Source organism: Neomonachus schauinslandi, chromosome 2 (assembly GCF_002201575.2).
Source record: "Neomonachus schauinslandi chromosome 2, ASM220157v2, whole genome shotgun sequence".
Lineage (NCBI taxonomy): Eukaryota > Metazoa > Chordata > Mammalia > Carnivora > Phocidae > Neomonachus > Neomonachus schauinslandi.
In genome coordinates, this window is record NC_058404.1 from 101,600,429 (window position 1) to 101,613,460 (window position 13,032).

General features: G+C 34.5%; 1 protein-coding gene across 1 annotated transcript in view; it reads left to right on the plus strand.

Moving 5' to 3' along the window:
* BBS7 (Bardet-Biedl syndrome 7) overlaps positions 1 to 13,032 on the plus strand; it is a 42,359-nt gene that overhangs the window by 28,518 nt on the left and 809 nt on the right. Inside the window, exons 13-18 of the mRNA XM_021681486.2 lie at positions 266 to 331; positions 4,394 to 4,533; positions 6,183 to 6,347; positions 10,859 to 10,968; positions 11,099 to 11,202; positions 11,334 to 11,457. Of these exons, the coding sequence (XP_021537161.1) occupies positions 266 to 331; positions 4,394 to 4,533; positions 6,183 to 6,347; positions 10,859 to 10,968; positions 11,099 to 11,202; positions 11,334 to 11,457 (709 nt within the window). The remainder of the gene's footprint in view (positions 1 to 265; positions 332 to 4,393; positions 4,534 to 6,182; positions 6,348 to 10,858; positions 10,969 to 11,098; positions 11,203 to 11,333; positions 11,458 to 13,032) is intronic.

The following is a 13,032-nucleotide window of genomic DNA, read 5'->3' on the forward strand; positions in this document are numbered from 1 at the left end:
ATCTTAAAAGATATGAATTTGAATTCCAATTTCATTACTTACTAGCTTTTGGGAAATTTTCCTAACCTGTAATGCTGCAGTTTCTTGTCTGTTAAAACTTACTTAGTAAAACTTCACATAGGGTTGTTTGCAAGAATAAAAAAAGCACATCACAGTGTCACCCAAATGATATGTGCTTAGTAAATGGTAAGCATTATTATTATTGATGTTTTTATTATTAAAAATGTGAATTCATCCTTTTTCTTCAACTTTGAATTCTTCCCAGTCAAATGACAACTTTCTTCTCGCTACTTATCGGTGCCAGGCAAATACTACAAGGCTGGAACTCAAGGTAAAAACATTTGAAATTACCTTTAATTGAAAGCTTGAACTTTTCTTCCCCTTGGCATATCTTACAACATATGATATCATTTCTTTGTATTATTTTCTCCCTGAAATGAGTCATTTGGAGTAATGATTTTTGGATGACCAGTGAGGTTTTAACTCAGCCCCAACCATTATGTCTGCTATTGGCTTCTCTAAAATTATCCATTCTGAATTTCCTCTAAGTGGAATTTTTTTTTCTAATCCTCTATTATGGAAAGTTTCAAACCTACGTAAAGGTAATGACTTCAGCTTCAACAGTCACCAACTCATGGCATTCTTGTTTATACTGTCACTGTCCATTCCAAATTATTTTGAAGCAAGTATAAGATATTTTATAATTTCATTTGTAAATATTTCTGTACATATATCCAAAAGATAAGAACTGTTTGTTAAAACATAAATCCACAATACTATTATCACACCTAAGGAAAATTAACAATAACTCCTTAGTATCATCAAATATTTAGTATTTAGATTTCACTGATTTGTTTCTACAGTTCATTTGATCCAGTCATTGTCCATAATTTGGTTATTGAAGTATCTGAGCATTTGCCCTATATTTTCCTACCACTCGGATTTCCAATAATGTCATTTATTATCATCTATTCTAGAGAAAATCTTTTAATGTTTTCTTTAGCAATTTAGTAATGTGATCTCCCTTATAATTAAATACTGATTGTATCACACAAATCTGTTTTATTTATTTATTTTTTTAAAGATTTTATTTATTTATTTGAGAGAGAGAGAGAGAGCACATGAGAGGGGGGAGGGTTAGAGGGAGAAGCAGACTCCCTGCTGAGCAGGGAGCCCGATGCGGGACTCGATCCTGGGACTCCAGGATCATGACCTGAGCCGAAGGCAGTCGCTTAACCAACTGAGCCACCCAGGCACCCCAAATCTGTTTTAGTTACTTAATTTGTGTGAGGTTATTAGGGACTATAACTTTTTTCATAGTGATCCTGATGTTCAGACTCAAAGCCTGTTTCTTTCAAGAGAGATGCTGTTAACATAATAACTTTTTCACATCTAGTTAAGGAAATTCCAGTTAAATGTAGGTTTTTTTCAAAACAATGTATTTTAGTCTGCATAAGTTCCCTTTTGTGTATTTTGAAAGAAAAATTGAAAACAAATAAATTTTTTTTCTAAAGGAATATACTTAAACATATTTTATGTAACTTAAGCATTTTAAATTACAGTTCCACTGAACAAGACTGTGCCAATAAATTGGGAAGTAGATCTAAAAATATTAAAAAGCTGTGTTCTTTTTTTAAAATTGGATGCAATAATAGATGCGAGAAAACTACTGAAAAAGAAGAAAAAGGTGGACCTTATCTTGCCATATGGTAAAACGTACCATAAAACTACTATAATAAAAATAATGTAGGGTATTTACAAGGCCTAAGTAAATAGGCAGTGCAACAGAATACTCTAGAAATAGAGCCCACTACACATTTATGGAAATTTAATGGATGGCATTTTTATGTAGAAAAAAATTCTACTGGGGCGCCTGGGTGGCTCAGTCATTAAGCGTCTGCCTTCGGCTCAGGTCATGATCCCAGGGTACTGGGATCGAGCCTTACATCGGGCTCCCTGCTCAGCGGGAAGCCTGCTTCTCCCTCTCCCTCTGCCCTGCTTGTGTTCCCTCTCTCGCTGTGTCTCTCTCTGTCAAGTAAATAAAATCTTAAAAAAAAAAAATTCTATTAAATTACTATGTCTATTTAAAAATTGGTGTTGACACAACTGGCATCTATCTGAAAGAAAATTAAGTGGATTCTTATCTTAATGCCATATATAAATGCTAATTATTTTTAAAAAGAAGGAAATTTAGTTGTCTTCTAGGTAATGGGTGAATATCAATAAAATACAAAGACTGCCTATAACTTGTTAAAAAAAAAAAAAAAAAGACTACCCAGTAAGGAAAATAGGCAAAGAGTATGGATAGACAGTTCACACAAGGAGTCAAAAGAGCTAACAAATATTTTTTAAAAATGTTCTATCTTATTATTAGTTAGGGAAATTCAAATTAAAATAAACAAAATAGATTTTCTGGATCTAACAGGTTGGCAAAAAATTTTAAAAAGCAACATCACCAGATGGCAGGGTTGAGAAAAAGGACATTCTCAATTGTAGCTGAAGAAAATAAAAATTGTAATAGCCACTTCGGAAAAATGAGCAACAGTCCCATTTGGAGGAATCTATTTTATAGCAATAAAATCACAGTATTTTACACACAGATATGTATTTAACTGCAGCATTGTTTGTAGAGGCAGAAAAGTGGAACCAAAGTGAATATTTAATAATTGAATGGTTGAATAAATAGCTGTTTATACATTCCATGGAATATAGCACAGCTGCAATTAAGAATTCATTGATCTATTCCTGTTAACGTGGAGTGAATCCCATGAAAAACAAAATGTAGATAAAATCCCTATATATATAAGAAAGATATGAAAAGAAACACACCTGTCTGGTATGATAGATTATGCAGTAGGGGGAAAGCATGAGTGGGATGGGAGTGGGTGGGAGGTGATGGCATTAGAGGCAAAGATAAAGGAAAAAAGTGATTATTAGAAATAAAAACAAAGATATCTATGATATAAATAGAATTTATTCATATGAAATTATGCTTTTGTTTTTGTGCGTGTGCATAGAGAAATGTATGAAGGCATAACTACCAAAATAGCACTAATGATCATCTCTGGTGGCAGGATTTTAGGTGACTTATATGTTCATCCTAATTTTTCTTTATATTTTTTAATAATGAATATGAATTGTTATATAATCAAAGAAAGCAGTATGACTTTTTATTCTGGAAAAAATTATGTGCCAGTGTAAACTTACCTTTTAAAAAGAAACCCTAAAATATAGCTGTATCAGATGTATTTTTTATTTTTATCTTTCCTCTTTCCATTTAGAGCAATATTGGAAGTGTAACATCTGCAGAAAACCTTGCTTTAAACTTTTATTTATGTTTCCCATTTAGGTAAAACATTGATTCCCCCCCCGCCCGCAACATGCTAAGAAAAGTATGAATTAAAATATCAGCTAGTTTAGAGAAGCTACCATTGTAATACAAGCGGTACTACAATCCATCTCATGAATTCAAACTGAGAGGAGCGGAAAATGGGCCAGGAGGGAGAAGCTGGACAACTTTCCAACTTCTCTAAAATTAGTTCTTCACAGTTTAATGAATTATTATTTTCTGTTAAGTGTTTTGAATTCTCAGGATATCCAACCGGGTATATTTAAAATAGCGCAAAAGAATTTCCTAATCCAAATATGTAATAATTAGATGGTGTATACTTCTCTATTTTCATAGAAAATCAAGAATTAAGTTCTTGGTAACATTTTTTCTGTCAATAGATTTTTTTTTTAAGATTTTATTTATTTGAGAGAGAGAGCAGAGCACAGGAAGGACAGAGGGAGAAGCAGACTCCTCGCTGAGCAGGGAGCCCAATACGGGGCTCAATCCCAGAACCCTGAGATCATGACCTGAGACGAAGGCAGACGCTTAACCAAGTGAACCACCCAGGCACCCCTCTGTCAATTGATTTTTTATAACAATAACTGTATGCTGTAATATCCTCATGAGAAATGAAGTATTCCATTTAAGTTTTAGTTCTTTGAAAAACTCACTTATCCCCTCAGCAAAAATGTCTAAATTTTAACCATTTTTTATGTGAATCTTATGAAATATACACCTGTGTTTTTAGATGTGGTGGGTAGTATATGAGAATGTGTGTTTTTTGGAATGGCATAGCACAGCTAAGTGTAGACAAATCACCTAAATCTATGTGGTGGGGATAACTTTTATAGATAGATTAAGTTTGCTTTTGACAGCCAAAATCTTTTTAAATTTTTCTTTAGGTAAAAAGTAGTTGTCTAATAGAATGTCATTTACTTCAGAATATTACAGAAGAGAGTAAAGTCTAATTACTTGATTACTTGTGTTGAACATTTTAAAGATAACATTTATGTTATGCTGCTAGATTATTTTTATTTTCTTTTCTCTTTTGTGTTAAATCAGATTCGTTCAATTGAAGGCCAGTATGGCACACTTCAAGCATATGTGACTCCAAGGATTCAACCTAAAACCTGTCAGGTCCGCCAATACCTTATCAAACCCCTTTCACTCCATCAAAGAACTCACTTTATTGATCATGACAGGTAGGACAAAGGAGGAAGGAATTTATTTTTTAGGATATTACGTGATGCAAATAAACTTGCTTTTGATTTTAATAGTATAAATTCTGGTAGCTATTTATACATTTTAAAAATTAAATAGTATGGATTCATATTTTTAATATAAAATTTGTCTTCTTTTAATGGTTGGTTTGAGTTGAACTTTCCTATCTTTCCCATATATTACCATTCTGATATCAGTAGAGTAATAGTTCTCTCTCCCAAACACCTATGATGAATAAATAGGATTTAGCATGAGTTTTTCTGTGAATAGGATCTTATAATATTAGCCTCAAACATTATATTTGCTTTCTATTTCACTTCAGGGAATACTGGTAAAGCAACTGGTTGTGATAGTCCCTTATTTCTGACTTCCATTCCAACTTAAGCATCCTCCTGTTGGTAGTTTTTCACTTTCTTTCCTAAAGATGAGAGGCCATGGGCTTAAATGAAGAAGGGAAAGAAGTAATAATTACTGAATACTTTCCCCTCTGCTGTACGTTGTGCTAGGTGCATAGGCATTATCATTTAAGTTTGACAGCAAGCAAGACAGGTAGTTATGTCTCCATTTTACAAATGAGAAGTGGAGGCTTGGAAAAGTAACTTGCTGACAGGAAACTTGATTGGAGGCCAAAGCCCATGTTTTTTTTATTGCAGTTTGTAATTTTAAAGATATGTAATTTAAATAAGATGTAAGAGAAAATATTTATAGGGAAGATTTTTGGATTTTTGGAAAACATTAAAGAGAATAGATTCTCTTTGTGGTATCTTCCTGTTTTGAAGTCTTAAGTTGTTGTTAGTGGAGGTAGCGTGCATGGTGTGCTGGAAAGAACAGCAAACTGGGAATCAAGAGACTAAGATTCTAATCTTGTATTTTATCTAATGTCCCTCTTTACCTTTGGGGAAAGCACTTAATCTCTCTGGGTTTTAGTTATCTGCAAATGAGAGGGTTGGTCAGGATGATCTCAAAAGTCCCTTCTTAATTCTGTATCTTCTTAAAATTCCTCTGAATCTTTAATCCCTTAAACTTTGCATTTTCTTAACTGTTTAAAATTATCCATTTGATTTATTTAAATTTATTTATTTTACAGCCTTTTGTGTATATGTGCATATGTCTATGTGTGATTTTGCAAAATAGAAAGCATTATTCCATATCCCCGCAAGATAGCAGGTATTTTTCTCCAACTTGCCCAATGGCTCAGAGTTAGTAAACAGCTGGTAAATAATGGAGCAAGGTTTCATTCAGTTCCATGTCTATTTTACTTGAAAGCCCAATTCTTTGCCTTCACATTATGCTGATCCTTTCCCTCAGGAAATTCTTGTGTAAGTACGTTTTATAGTTTATATAGATGAACTTTTAAAAAATGAAGTCTACCTGGATAAACTGAATTTTATTTGTAAAGCTATTATGTTACTTAATTGAATATTAAAAGCACAGATATAAGCATTCTTTTCCCCATGAAACTGAAATTTTTAGTTATCTGATGGTTAATATTAATCTGAGGAAAATTAAATGGATACTTTTATATTTGTTTAAACACTATTGCAGAATTCTGTTTGTTCATGTGTTGTGTATATAAATTACCTCCACGTATTCCCACACACAAATGTGTACCTCTGCCATTAAATTTCAGACCCATGAATACACTGACTTTAACGGGCCAATTCAGTTTTGCTGAAGTTCACTCCTGGGTGGTTTTTTGCCTGCCTGAAGTTCCTGAAAAACCTCCAGCAGGAGAATGTGTGACATTTTACTTTCAGAACACCTTCCTGGATACACAACTTGAAAGTACCTACAGGTAAATAAAACTTATTATTGGTTCACAAGTGTTTTTATATAAATGGAATTTCTAATTTTTGTTTTAAGGAAGGAATAACTTGAAAATAATGTGATTGAAAACCTATACTGTTCAAAAGAATCTATTGAAAAACAAGTAGAATTAATGAGCTTAAAAATGATTGAATAAAGATGAGTATGGAAGATCAGTCTTTCCTATTCCCAACGATAACCAGTTAGAAAATAAACTATTTGAAAAAACCCTTTCAGAGTAGCAATAATTACAAAATATCCATATAAAAATCTGTAGGAATATTCATTAGAAATATGCGGAACTTACATGAAGAAAACTAAAATTTTATTGACATAAGACTTGATTAAATGGAGTAATATATTGTATAGTCATCAATATGAAGACATTGTAAACATGGCAGTCCTTCCCAAATTGTTTCAAACATTTATTCTAATTCCAATAAAAATTCCAGTTAAATTTCTTTATGCAAAAATAGGAAATGGCTCAGAACTTGAGAGTTTAGAACATAGAGGCTTTTGAAGCTATCGTGTTAAAAGGTGGAGGTCATATTCTTCTACACTCTTCTTAAGCTCCTAGTTGCACTCCTGCCCCTTCACTATCACTACTTACTCATCTCCCATAGGCTTCCATAATTTGTTTCTGAATAGAGTAGAGGCTAAATTTTCCTTCTCCTTTGTTCCTATCTCTGAATGTGAAATGACCTACTTCTTGGGTAAGGCTAATTTTTCTGTCTGCTTTTGAACTTGTACCCTCTTTTTTTTTTTTTAAGATTTTATTTGAGAGAGGGCGTGCGCACAAGAGACCATGGGCGGGGGGGGGGGGGGGGGGGGCGGTGGTGGAGGCAGACTCCCCACTGAGCAGGGAACTCAATGAGGGGGCTCAATCCCAGGACCCTGGGATCATGACCTGAGCTGAAGGCAGATGCTTAACCAGCTGAACCACCCAGGCGCCTCTTTTTTTTTGGGTGCGCAGCAAAGCAGAGTTTATTGAATGATAGTACAAAGCTCCCGAAGAGGGAGGGGACTCGAGAGGGTTGCCCTCATACTTCTTTAAGGTGCTTGCATTCTCTTTCTCACATCTGTAGGTTTGTTTGGCCTTTTGGGTTTTTTTGTTTTTATTATTTTGTTTGGAGATGAGGGAGTTTCTTGTCTAGGATTCTTTCCCTAAGCAGATTATTGAGGTATTCTACTTCTTGCTTCCTGGGTGAGACTTTACCATGCTAAGTTCTGGAAATAGCAGTGAACACATAATTTTACCTCAGAATGCAGCCTTTTGAGATCAAGAAGTCTCCAGAAATATAACTGTTTTTTTTGCATCAGTTCTATGAAGGTGTTTTACTGTAAAACCTTCAAGGGATCTTACATGTGTCTAAACCTGTAACAATGACTCCTGTTTTCAAGTACCACAGTGTTACAGGGTTTTTTTTTCTCTGTGGGTGCCCACGGTTCTTGGTCACACTGCTTCAAAGAATGGAAGAGGTAGACCAGACCAAGAGTGGTGGGAAACAAAGCGAAGTTTATTGAGTGATAGCAAAGTGATAGTACTAAAGCTCCCAAGGAGGGAGGGGATCCAAGAGGGTTGCCACCAGAGTTTCTAAGTCTAGGGGTTTTTATGGGCTTCTTGAGACTGGCTGTTTTAATCTGATTAACGCTCCCTGTACCTGTCATCCAGTCAGGTTTTTGTCACCTATCATTGGGAAAGGGTGGAGGGCTCCTTCCAGGGTGGTGTAAACTCTTTTTAAGGGTGGTTTCCTCTTGGGGTGGGGGGAACTTGTCCCTGCCTGCCTGCCTTCCAACTATCCTTCATCAAGAGTAAACCTCACACTTTAATCATAGCAGACAATTCAACATGCCCCTGGCATATTCTGTATTATTATAATAGCATACCTTTGCTCTTTCCCATTCTGTGTCTTTAAATATTCTTTCCTTAACAATCAAAGCTCAGGTCATGATCTCGATGCTGGGATCATGATCTGAGCCAAAGGCAGATGCTTAATGGACTGAGCCACCCAGGCATCCCTATAGTTTTGATTGTTAAGGAAAGACTATTTAAAGACACAGAATGGGAAAGAGCAAAGGTATGCTATTATAATAATACAGAATATGCCAGGGGCATGTTGAATTGTCTGCTATGATTAAGAGTCCTGCATCGGGCTCCTTGCTCAGCAGGGAGCCTGCTTCTCCCTCTGTTTGCCGCTCCCCCTGCTTGTGCGTTCTCTCTCTCTCTCAAAAATAAATAAATTTTTAAAAAATCTTAAAAAAAATAAAGCTATAAAATCCCTTAAAAAAATCAAAACTCTACTTACCCTCCAAGGCTCAACTTAATAGCTACATTTTGAAGCCTTCCTACCTGTCTTAGGTTATTTATTGTTATTTGAAGTATATGGTAATTTTTATGTAAGCTTGTCTCTTCAAATTAGATTTTAAGCTCCTCATGGGCAGAGTCAGTTTCTTAATTATCTTCATATGTTTCTTCCAAGTACCTACTGCATGGCTTTGAACATAGTGGTGCTTAATAAATGTTTTTAGGGTGCCTGAATAAAATACATATATATGCAGACAATGCGCTTTGGAGGCAGACATACGTAGGTTTGATCATGGCTCTGTGACTTACCAGCTATTTGCCCTATCTGGACTATTTAACTCTCTGAGCTTCAGTTTTCTTTTCTGAGGGATGGCAATAATAGCACTTCATTGAGCTGTGATGATTAAAAGAAGATAAACCATGTGAATCATTCCACAGTGCTAGGTACTGTGTGTTTAATGTTAAACATCATCAGTTAGAATTAAAGACTAGTGAAAATATCATGATTTCTAAAACATAATTGGAATCAAAATAATATATATGAATCATCTTCCTAGAAAAAAGAATTAGCATTTGTCTACAGCTAGTTAATATAAACTATTAGTGTATGTGAAAACCAAATGAAAAGATAGCATTTAATATATGAAAGATGGTATATATATTAATTAGGAAACTTTTGGTTATCATAAGAAGGAACCAAATAGAAGCAGACCAACATACTGAATAACAGGAATTTATCAGCTCATATAATTTAAAAGTCCAGTAGTAATCTGTCTCAGGCACAACGAAGACTATCCCTTTCCAAAATAAAACAAGACAAAACCAGAGAGGGAGACAAACCGTAAGAGACTCTTAATCAGAGGAAACAAACTGAGGGTTGCTGGAGGGGAGAGGGGTGGAGGGATGGGGTACCTGGGTGGTGGACATTGGGGAAAGTATGTGTTGTAATGAGCACTGAGTATTATATAAGACTGATGAATCACAGACCTGTACCCTGGAAACAAATAATACATTGTATGTTAATTAACTGAATTTAAATTAAAAAAATAAAAAATAAAACAATAAGACTATCCCTTTCCATTGCTCAGCTCCGTTCTTGTCTTTTTTTGGCTTTCTTATTAAGTACCATAGTGGCCACCAGCAGTTCTGTCCAGTTTTCTATCTTTTCAGGTATCATAGACCCTCTCTTTCCCACTGGTTCCAATAAAATCCCAGGATTGAGTGTCATTATAGAGCCGTGAACCATTGTGGTCAGGAGGATGGAATATACACTGCTAAATACTTTCTCTTAAAGTCCCACAAATGGGCTTGAGGCCAGTGCCAGTGAAACTACAGTTGACTCTTAAGCAACACAGGTTTAAACTGCATGGGACCACTTATATGTAGATTTTTTTAATAAATACGGTACTGTAAATGTATTTTCTCTTATGATTTTCTTAATAACATTTTCTTTTCTCTAACTTTACTATAAAAATATAGTATATAATACTTACACAAAATATGTGTTGATCGACTGTTTACTAGAGTATTACTAGTTTGGGGGAGGTCCAAAGTTATATGCGGATTTTTGACTATAGGGGTTTGGCACCCCACCCCCCACATTGTTCAAGGATCAACTGTATATGGATTGAGAAGGGTAAGAGAAAGAAGTGGTTCTATAAAGAAGATGACAGGTCCTGTGTCCATAAGAATTGGCAATGGATGATGGGCATGGAAGAACAGAAGCTGTCATTCTTAGGCTTAATATCAACTTTCTTTTGAGAATAAAGAATGTAGTCATGTTGTAATTTATGTGATTACATCAAAGAAAAACATACTTACATGTAAATAAGCAATTCTAAAAGCATTTTATATACATACGGAGTTAGCTGTTAGAAATTTTATTGGTGAAAGTGAAGAAAAAAGATGCTTTAATGAAGGATTTATATAAATTGTTATATGTTTAGGAGGCATATATCTAACATCTTTTGTTTAGTTTCACAATTATGTTCAGAACTTGAATTTATATAATAGTAAAAGGTTACACATTTAAATATGTTTTATATAAACAATGTATTTTATATTAATGTATAGAAAGAGATCTAAAATCAAATGTATTCTAAACACCAGGTACTAGTCACAAAATATGTATTTACTGGACCTATTTATGTATTTTCTTCTAATGCTGTTCTTTTAAAAATATATTAATTTTATAGAAAAGGAGAAGGAGTTTTTAAATCTGACAACATTTCTACTATATCCATCCTAAAAGATGTGCTCTCTAAAGAAGCTACCAAAAGGAAGATTAACCTCAACATATCATATGGTAAAAAAAAAAAGAAGAAGAAGAAAAATAAATCATTCTTTATGGGGTATTGTTTTTTGGTTATTGTTACAATAAGAATATTTCTGATCAAAGTGACTTAGCTAATTGTGCTTGACTCACCTCCTTCTAGAGATAAATGAAGTATCAGTCAAACACACTTTAAAGCTAATCCACCCAAAGCTGGAGTACCAGTTGCTTTTGGCTAAGAAAGTGCAATTAATTGATGCTTTAAAAGTAAGTATACATTTCATGGACTCATGATCATTACTTCATTGTGATGGGATTTCTAAAATTGTAAAGACTTTAAAGTTACACTGGATTGGATTTTGATTATTAAAGTCCTTCTCTTTTTAATTTTAAATAAGGAGTTGCAGGTTCATGAGGGAAATACAAATTTTCTGATACCAGAATATCGCTGTATTCTAGAAGAGGCAGATCACCTACAGGAAGAATACAAAAAGCAACCTGCACATCTTGAAAGACTGTATGGTTAGTGGACTGTTCTAGAAAACCTTGCCGTATTTCTTTTTTTTTTTTTTTAGATTTTATTTTTATTTTTCGACAGAGAGAGAGACAGTGAGAGAGTGAACACAAGCAGGGGGAGTGGGAGAAGCAGGCTTGCCGCCAAGTAGGGAGCCTGATGTGGGACTCGATCCCAGGACCCTGGGATCATGACCTGAGCCGAAGGCAGACGCTTAACAACTGAGCCACCCAGGCGGCCCCTTGCTGTATTTCTTTTCTACTGGCTATTTGTGAAGAATCTCGTGCGAGAAGCTAGGCAGAAAGATAAGCGAAGATTACAGCGATCATGAACCAGTGACAACCAATTTATTGCATCAAATATTTTGTAAAATTTGTTTTAATATTTAATATTTTTACTTGAAAAAATGAAAGGAAAGGGAAGCCTGGGTGGCTCAGTCCATTAAGCATCTGCCTTCAGATCAGGTCATGATCTCAGAGTCGGATGGAGTCCTGCATTGGGCTCCCTGCTCAGCGGGGAGCCTGCTTCTCCCTCTCCCTCTGCCTGCCACTCCCCCTACTTGTGCTCTCTCTATCTCTCTGACAAAAAAATTAAAAAAAAAAAAAAAATCTAGAAAAAAATGAAAGTAAAAATTAAGTGAAATAAGTGTAATGCAGTAAATTAATCTCTATATGAAGAAACCTGGTGTGAAATGAATATAACCTATGAAGCAATAAAATATAGGCCATATTTCACACAAATAATTTTTAGGTTCTGTTGATATTGTGAAATATCAAAAGGCAGCATTTAATATTTTTTAGGCAAAATATAATAAAGATATGTATGTGCTGTGAATTTACAGCAAAAGTTGTTTTGCTTTGGTGGTGACAAGTTGGGTGTTTCACAAATTGTCTTGAAAAACGTTGAGAGCAAGAGGGAGATATGCAGGAAGGGAGAGAAAGAGGAAGGATGGAACAGCTTAAGGAAAACATTTCTGTGTGTGTGATCTTTATATAAGCTAAGCTTATTTATTTCCTATTTCTTTATAACATCTTCATTAATCAGATATTTAATCCTTACAATAGCTCTGCAAAGTAGATGGTGTTATCTTCATTTTTCACATTTTTTTAACTGAAATCTGACACTAAAGAATTTGTTGTCACATTGGTAGTGGCAAAGCCTGCACTAGAACTTCCTCACCCCAAAATGCTTGCTTTTTGCACTATGCCAAATCTTTTTGGCATAGTTGGTATCATCAATCCACATTGATCTTTGAACCTGCCTAATGAATTTATTTTAATACCCAGGGACTTGCTCACAAACTATAACAATAATATCTAATATCTTAATAGTTACTATATGGCAAACACATGATCTTTTATCCTTATAATAACTTAGAAGATGAGTGGTTTTCTATTATTACCAGTTCCAAAATCCAGAAAGCTTTAAAAACTTAAACTTTAATAAATCATTTGGCAGCAAATTTGACTTGATCTGAATTAATAATTTAATGACAAAATTTCACTTAAACTGACATGAGGTTATTTATAGTCATTTTTATTCCACTTAGTGTGAATATTCACCCATATATTTTGTTGCAGAAA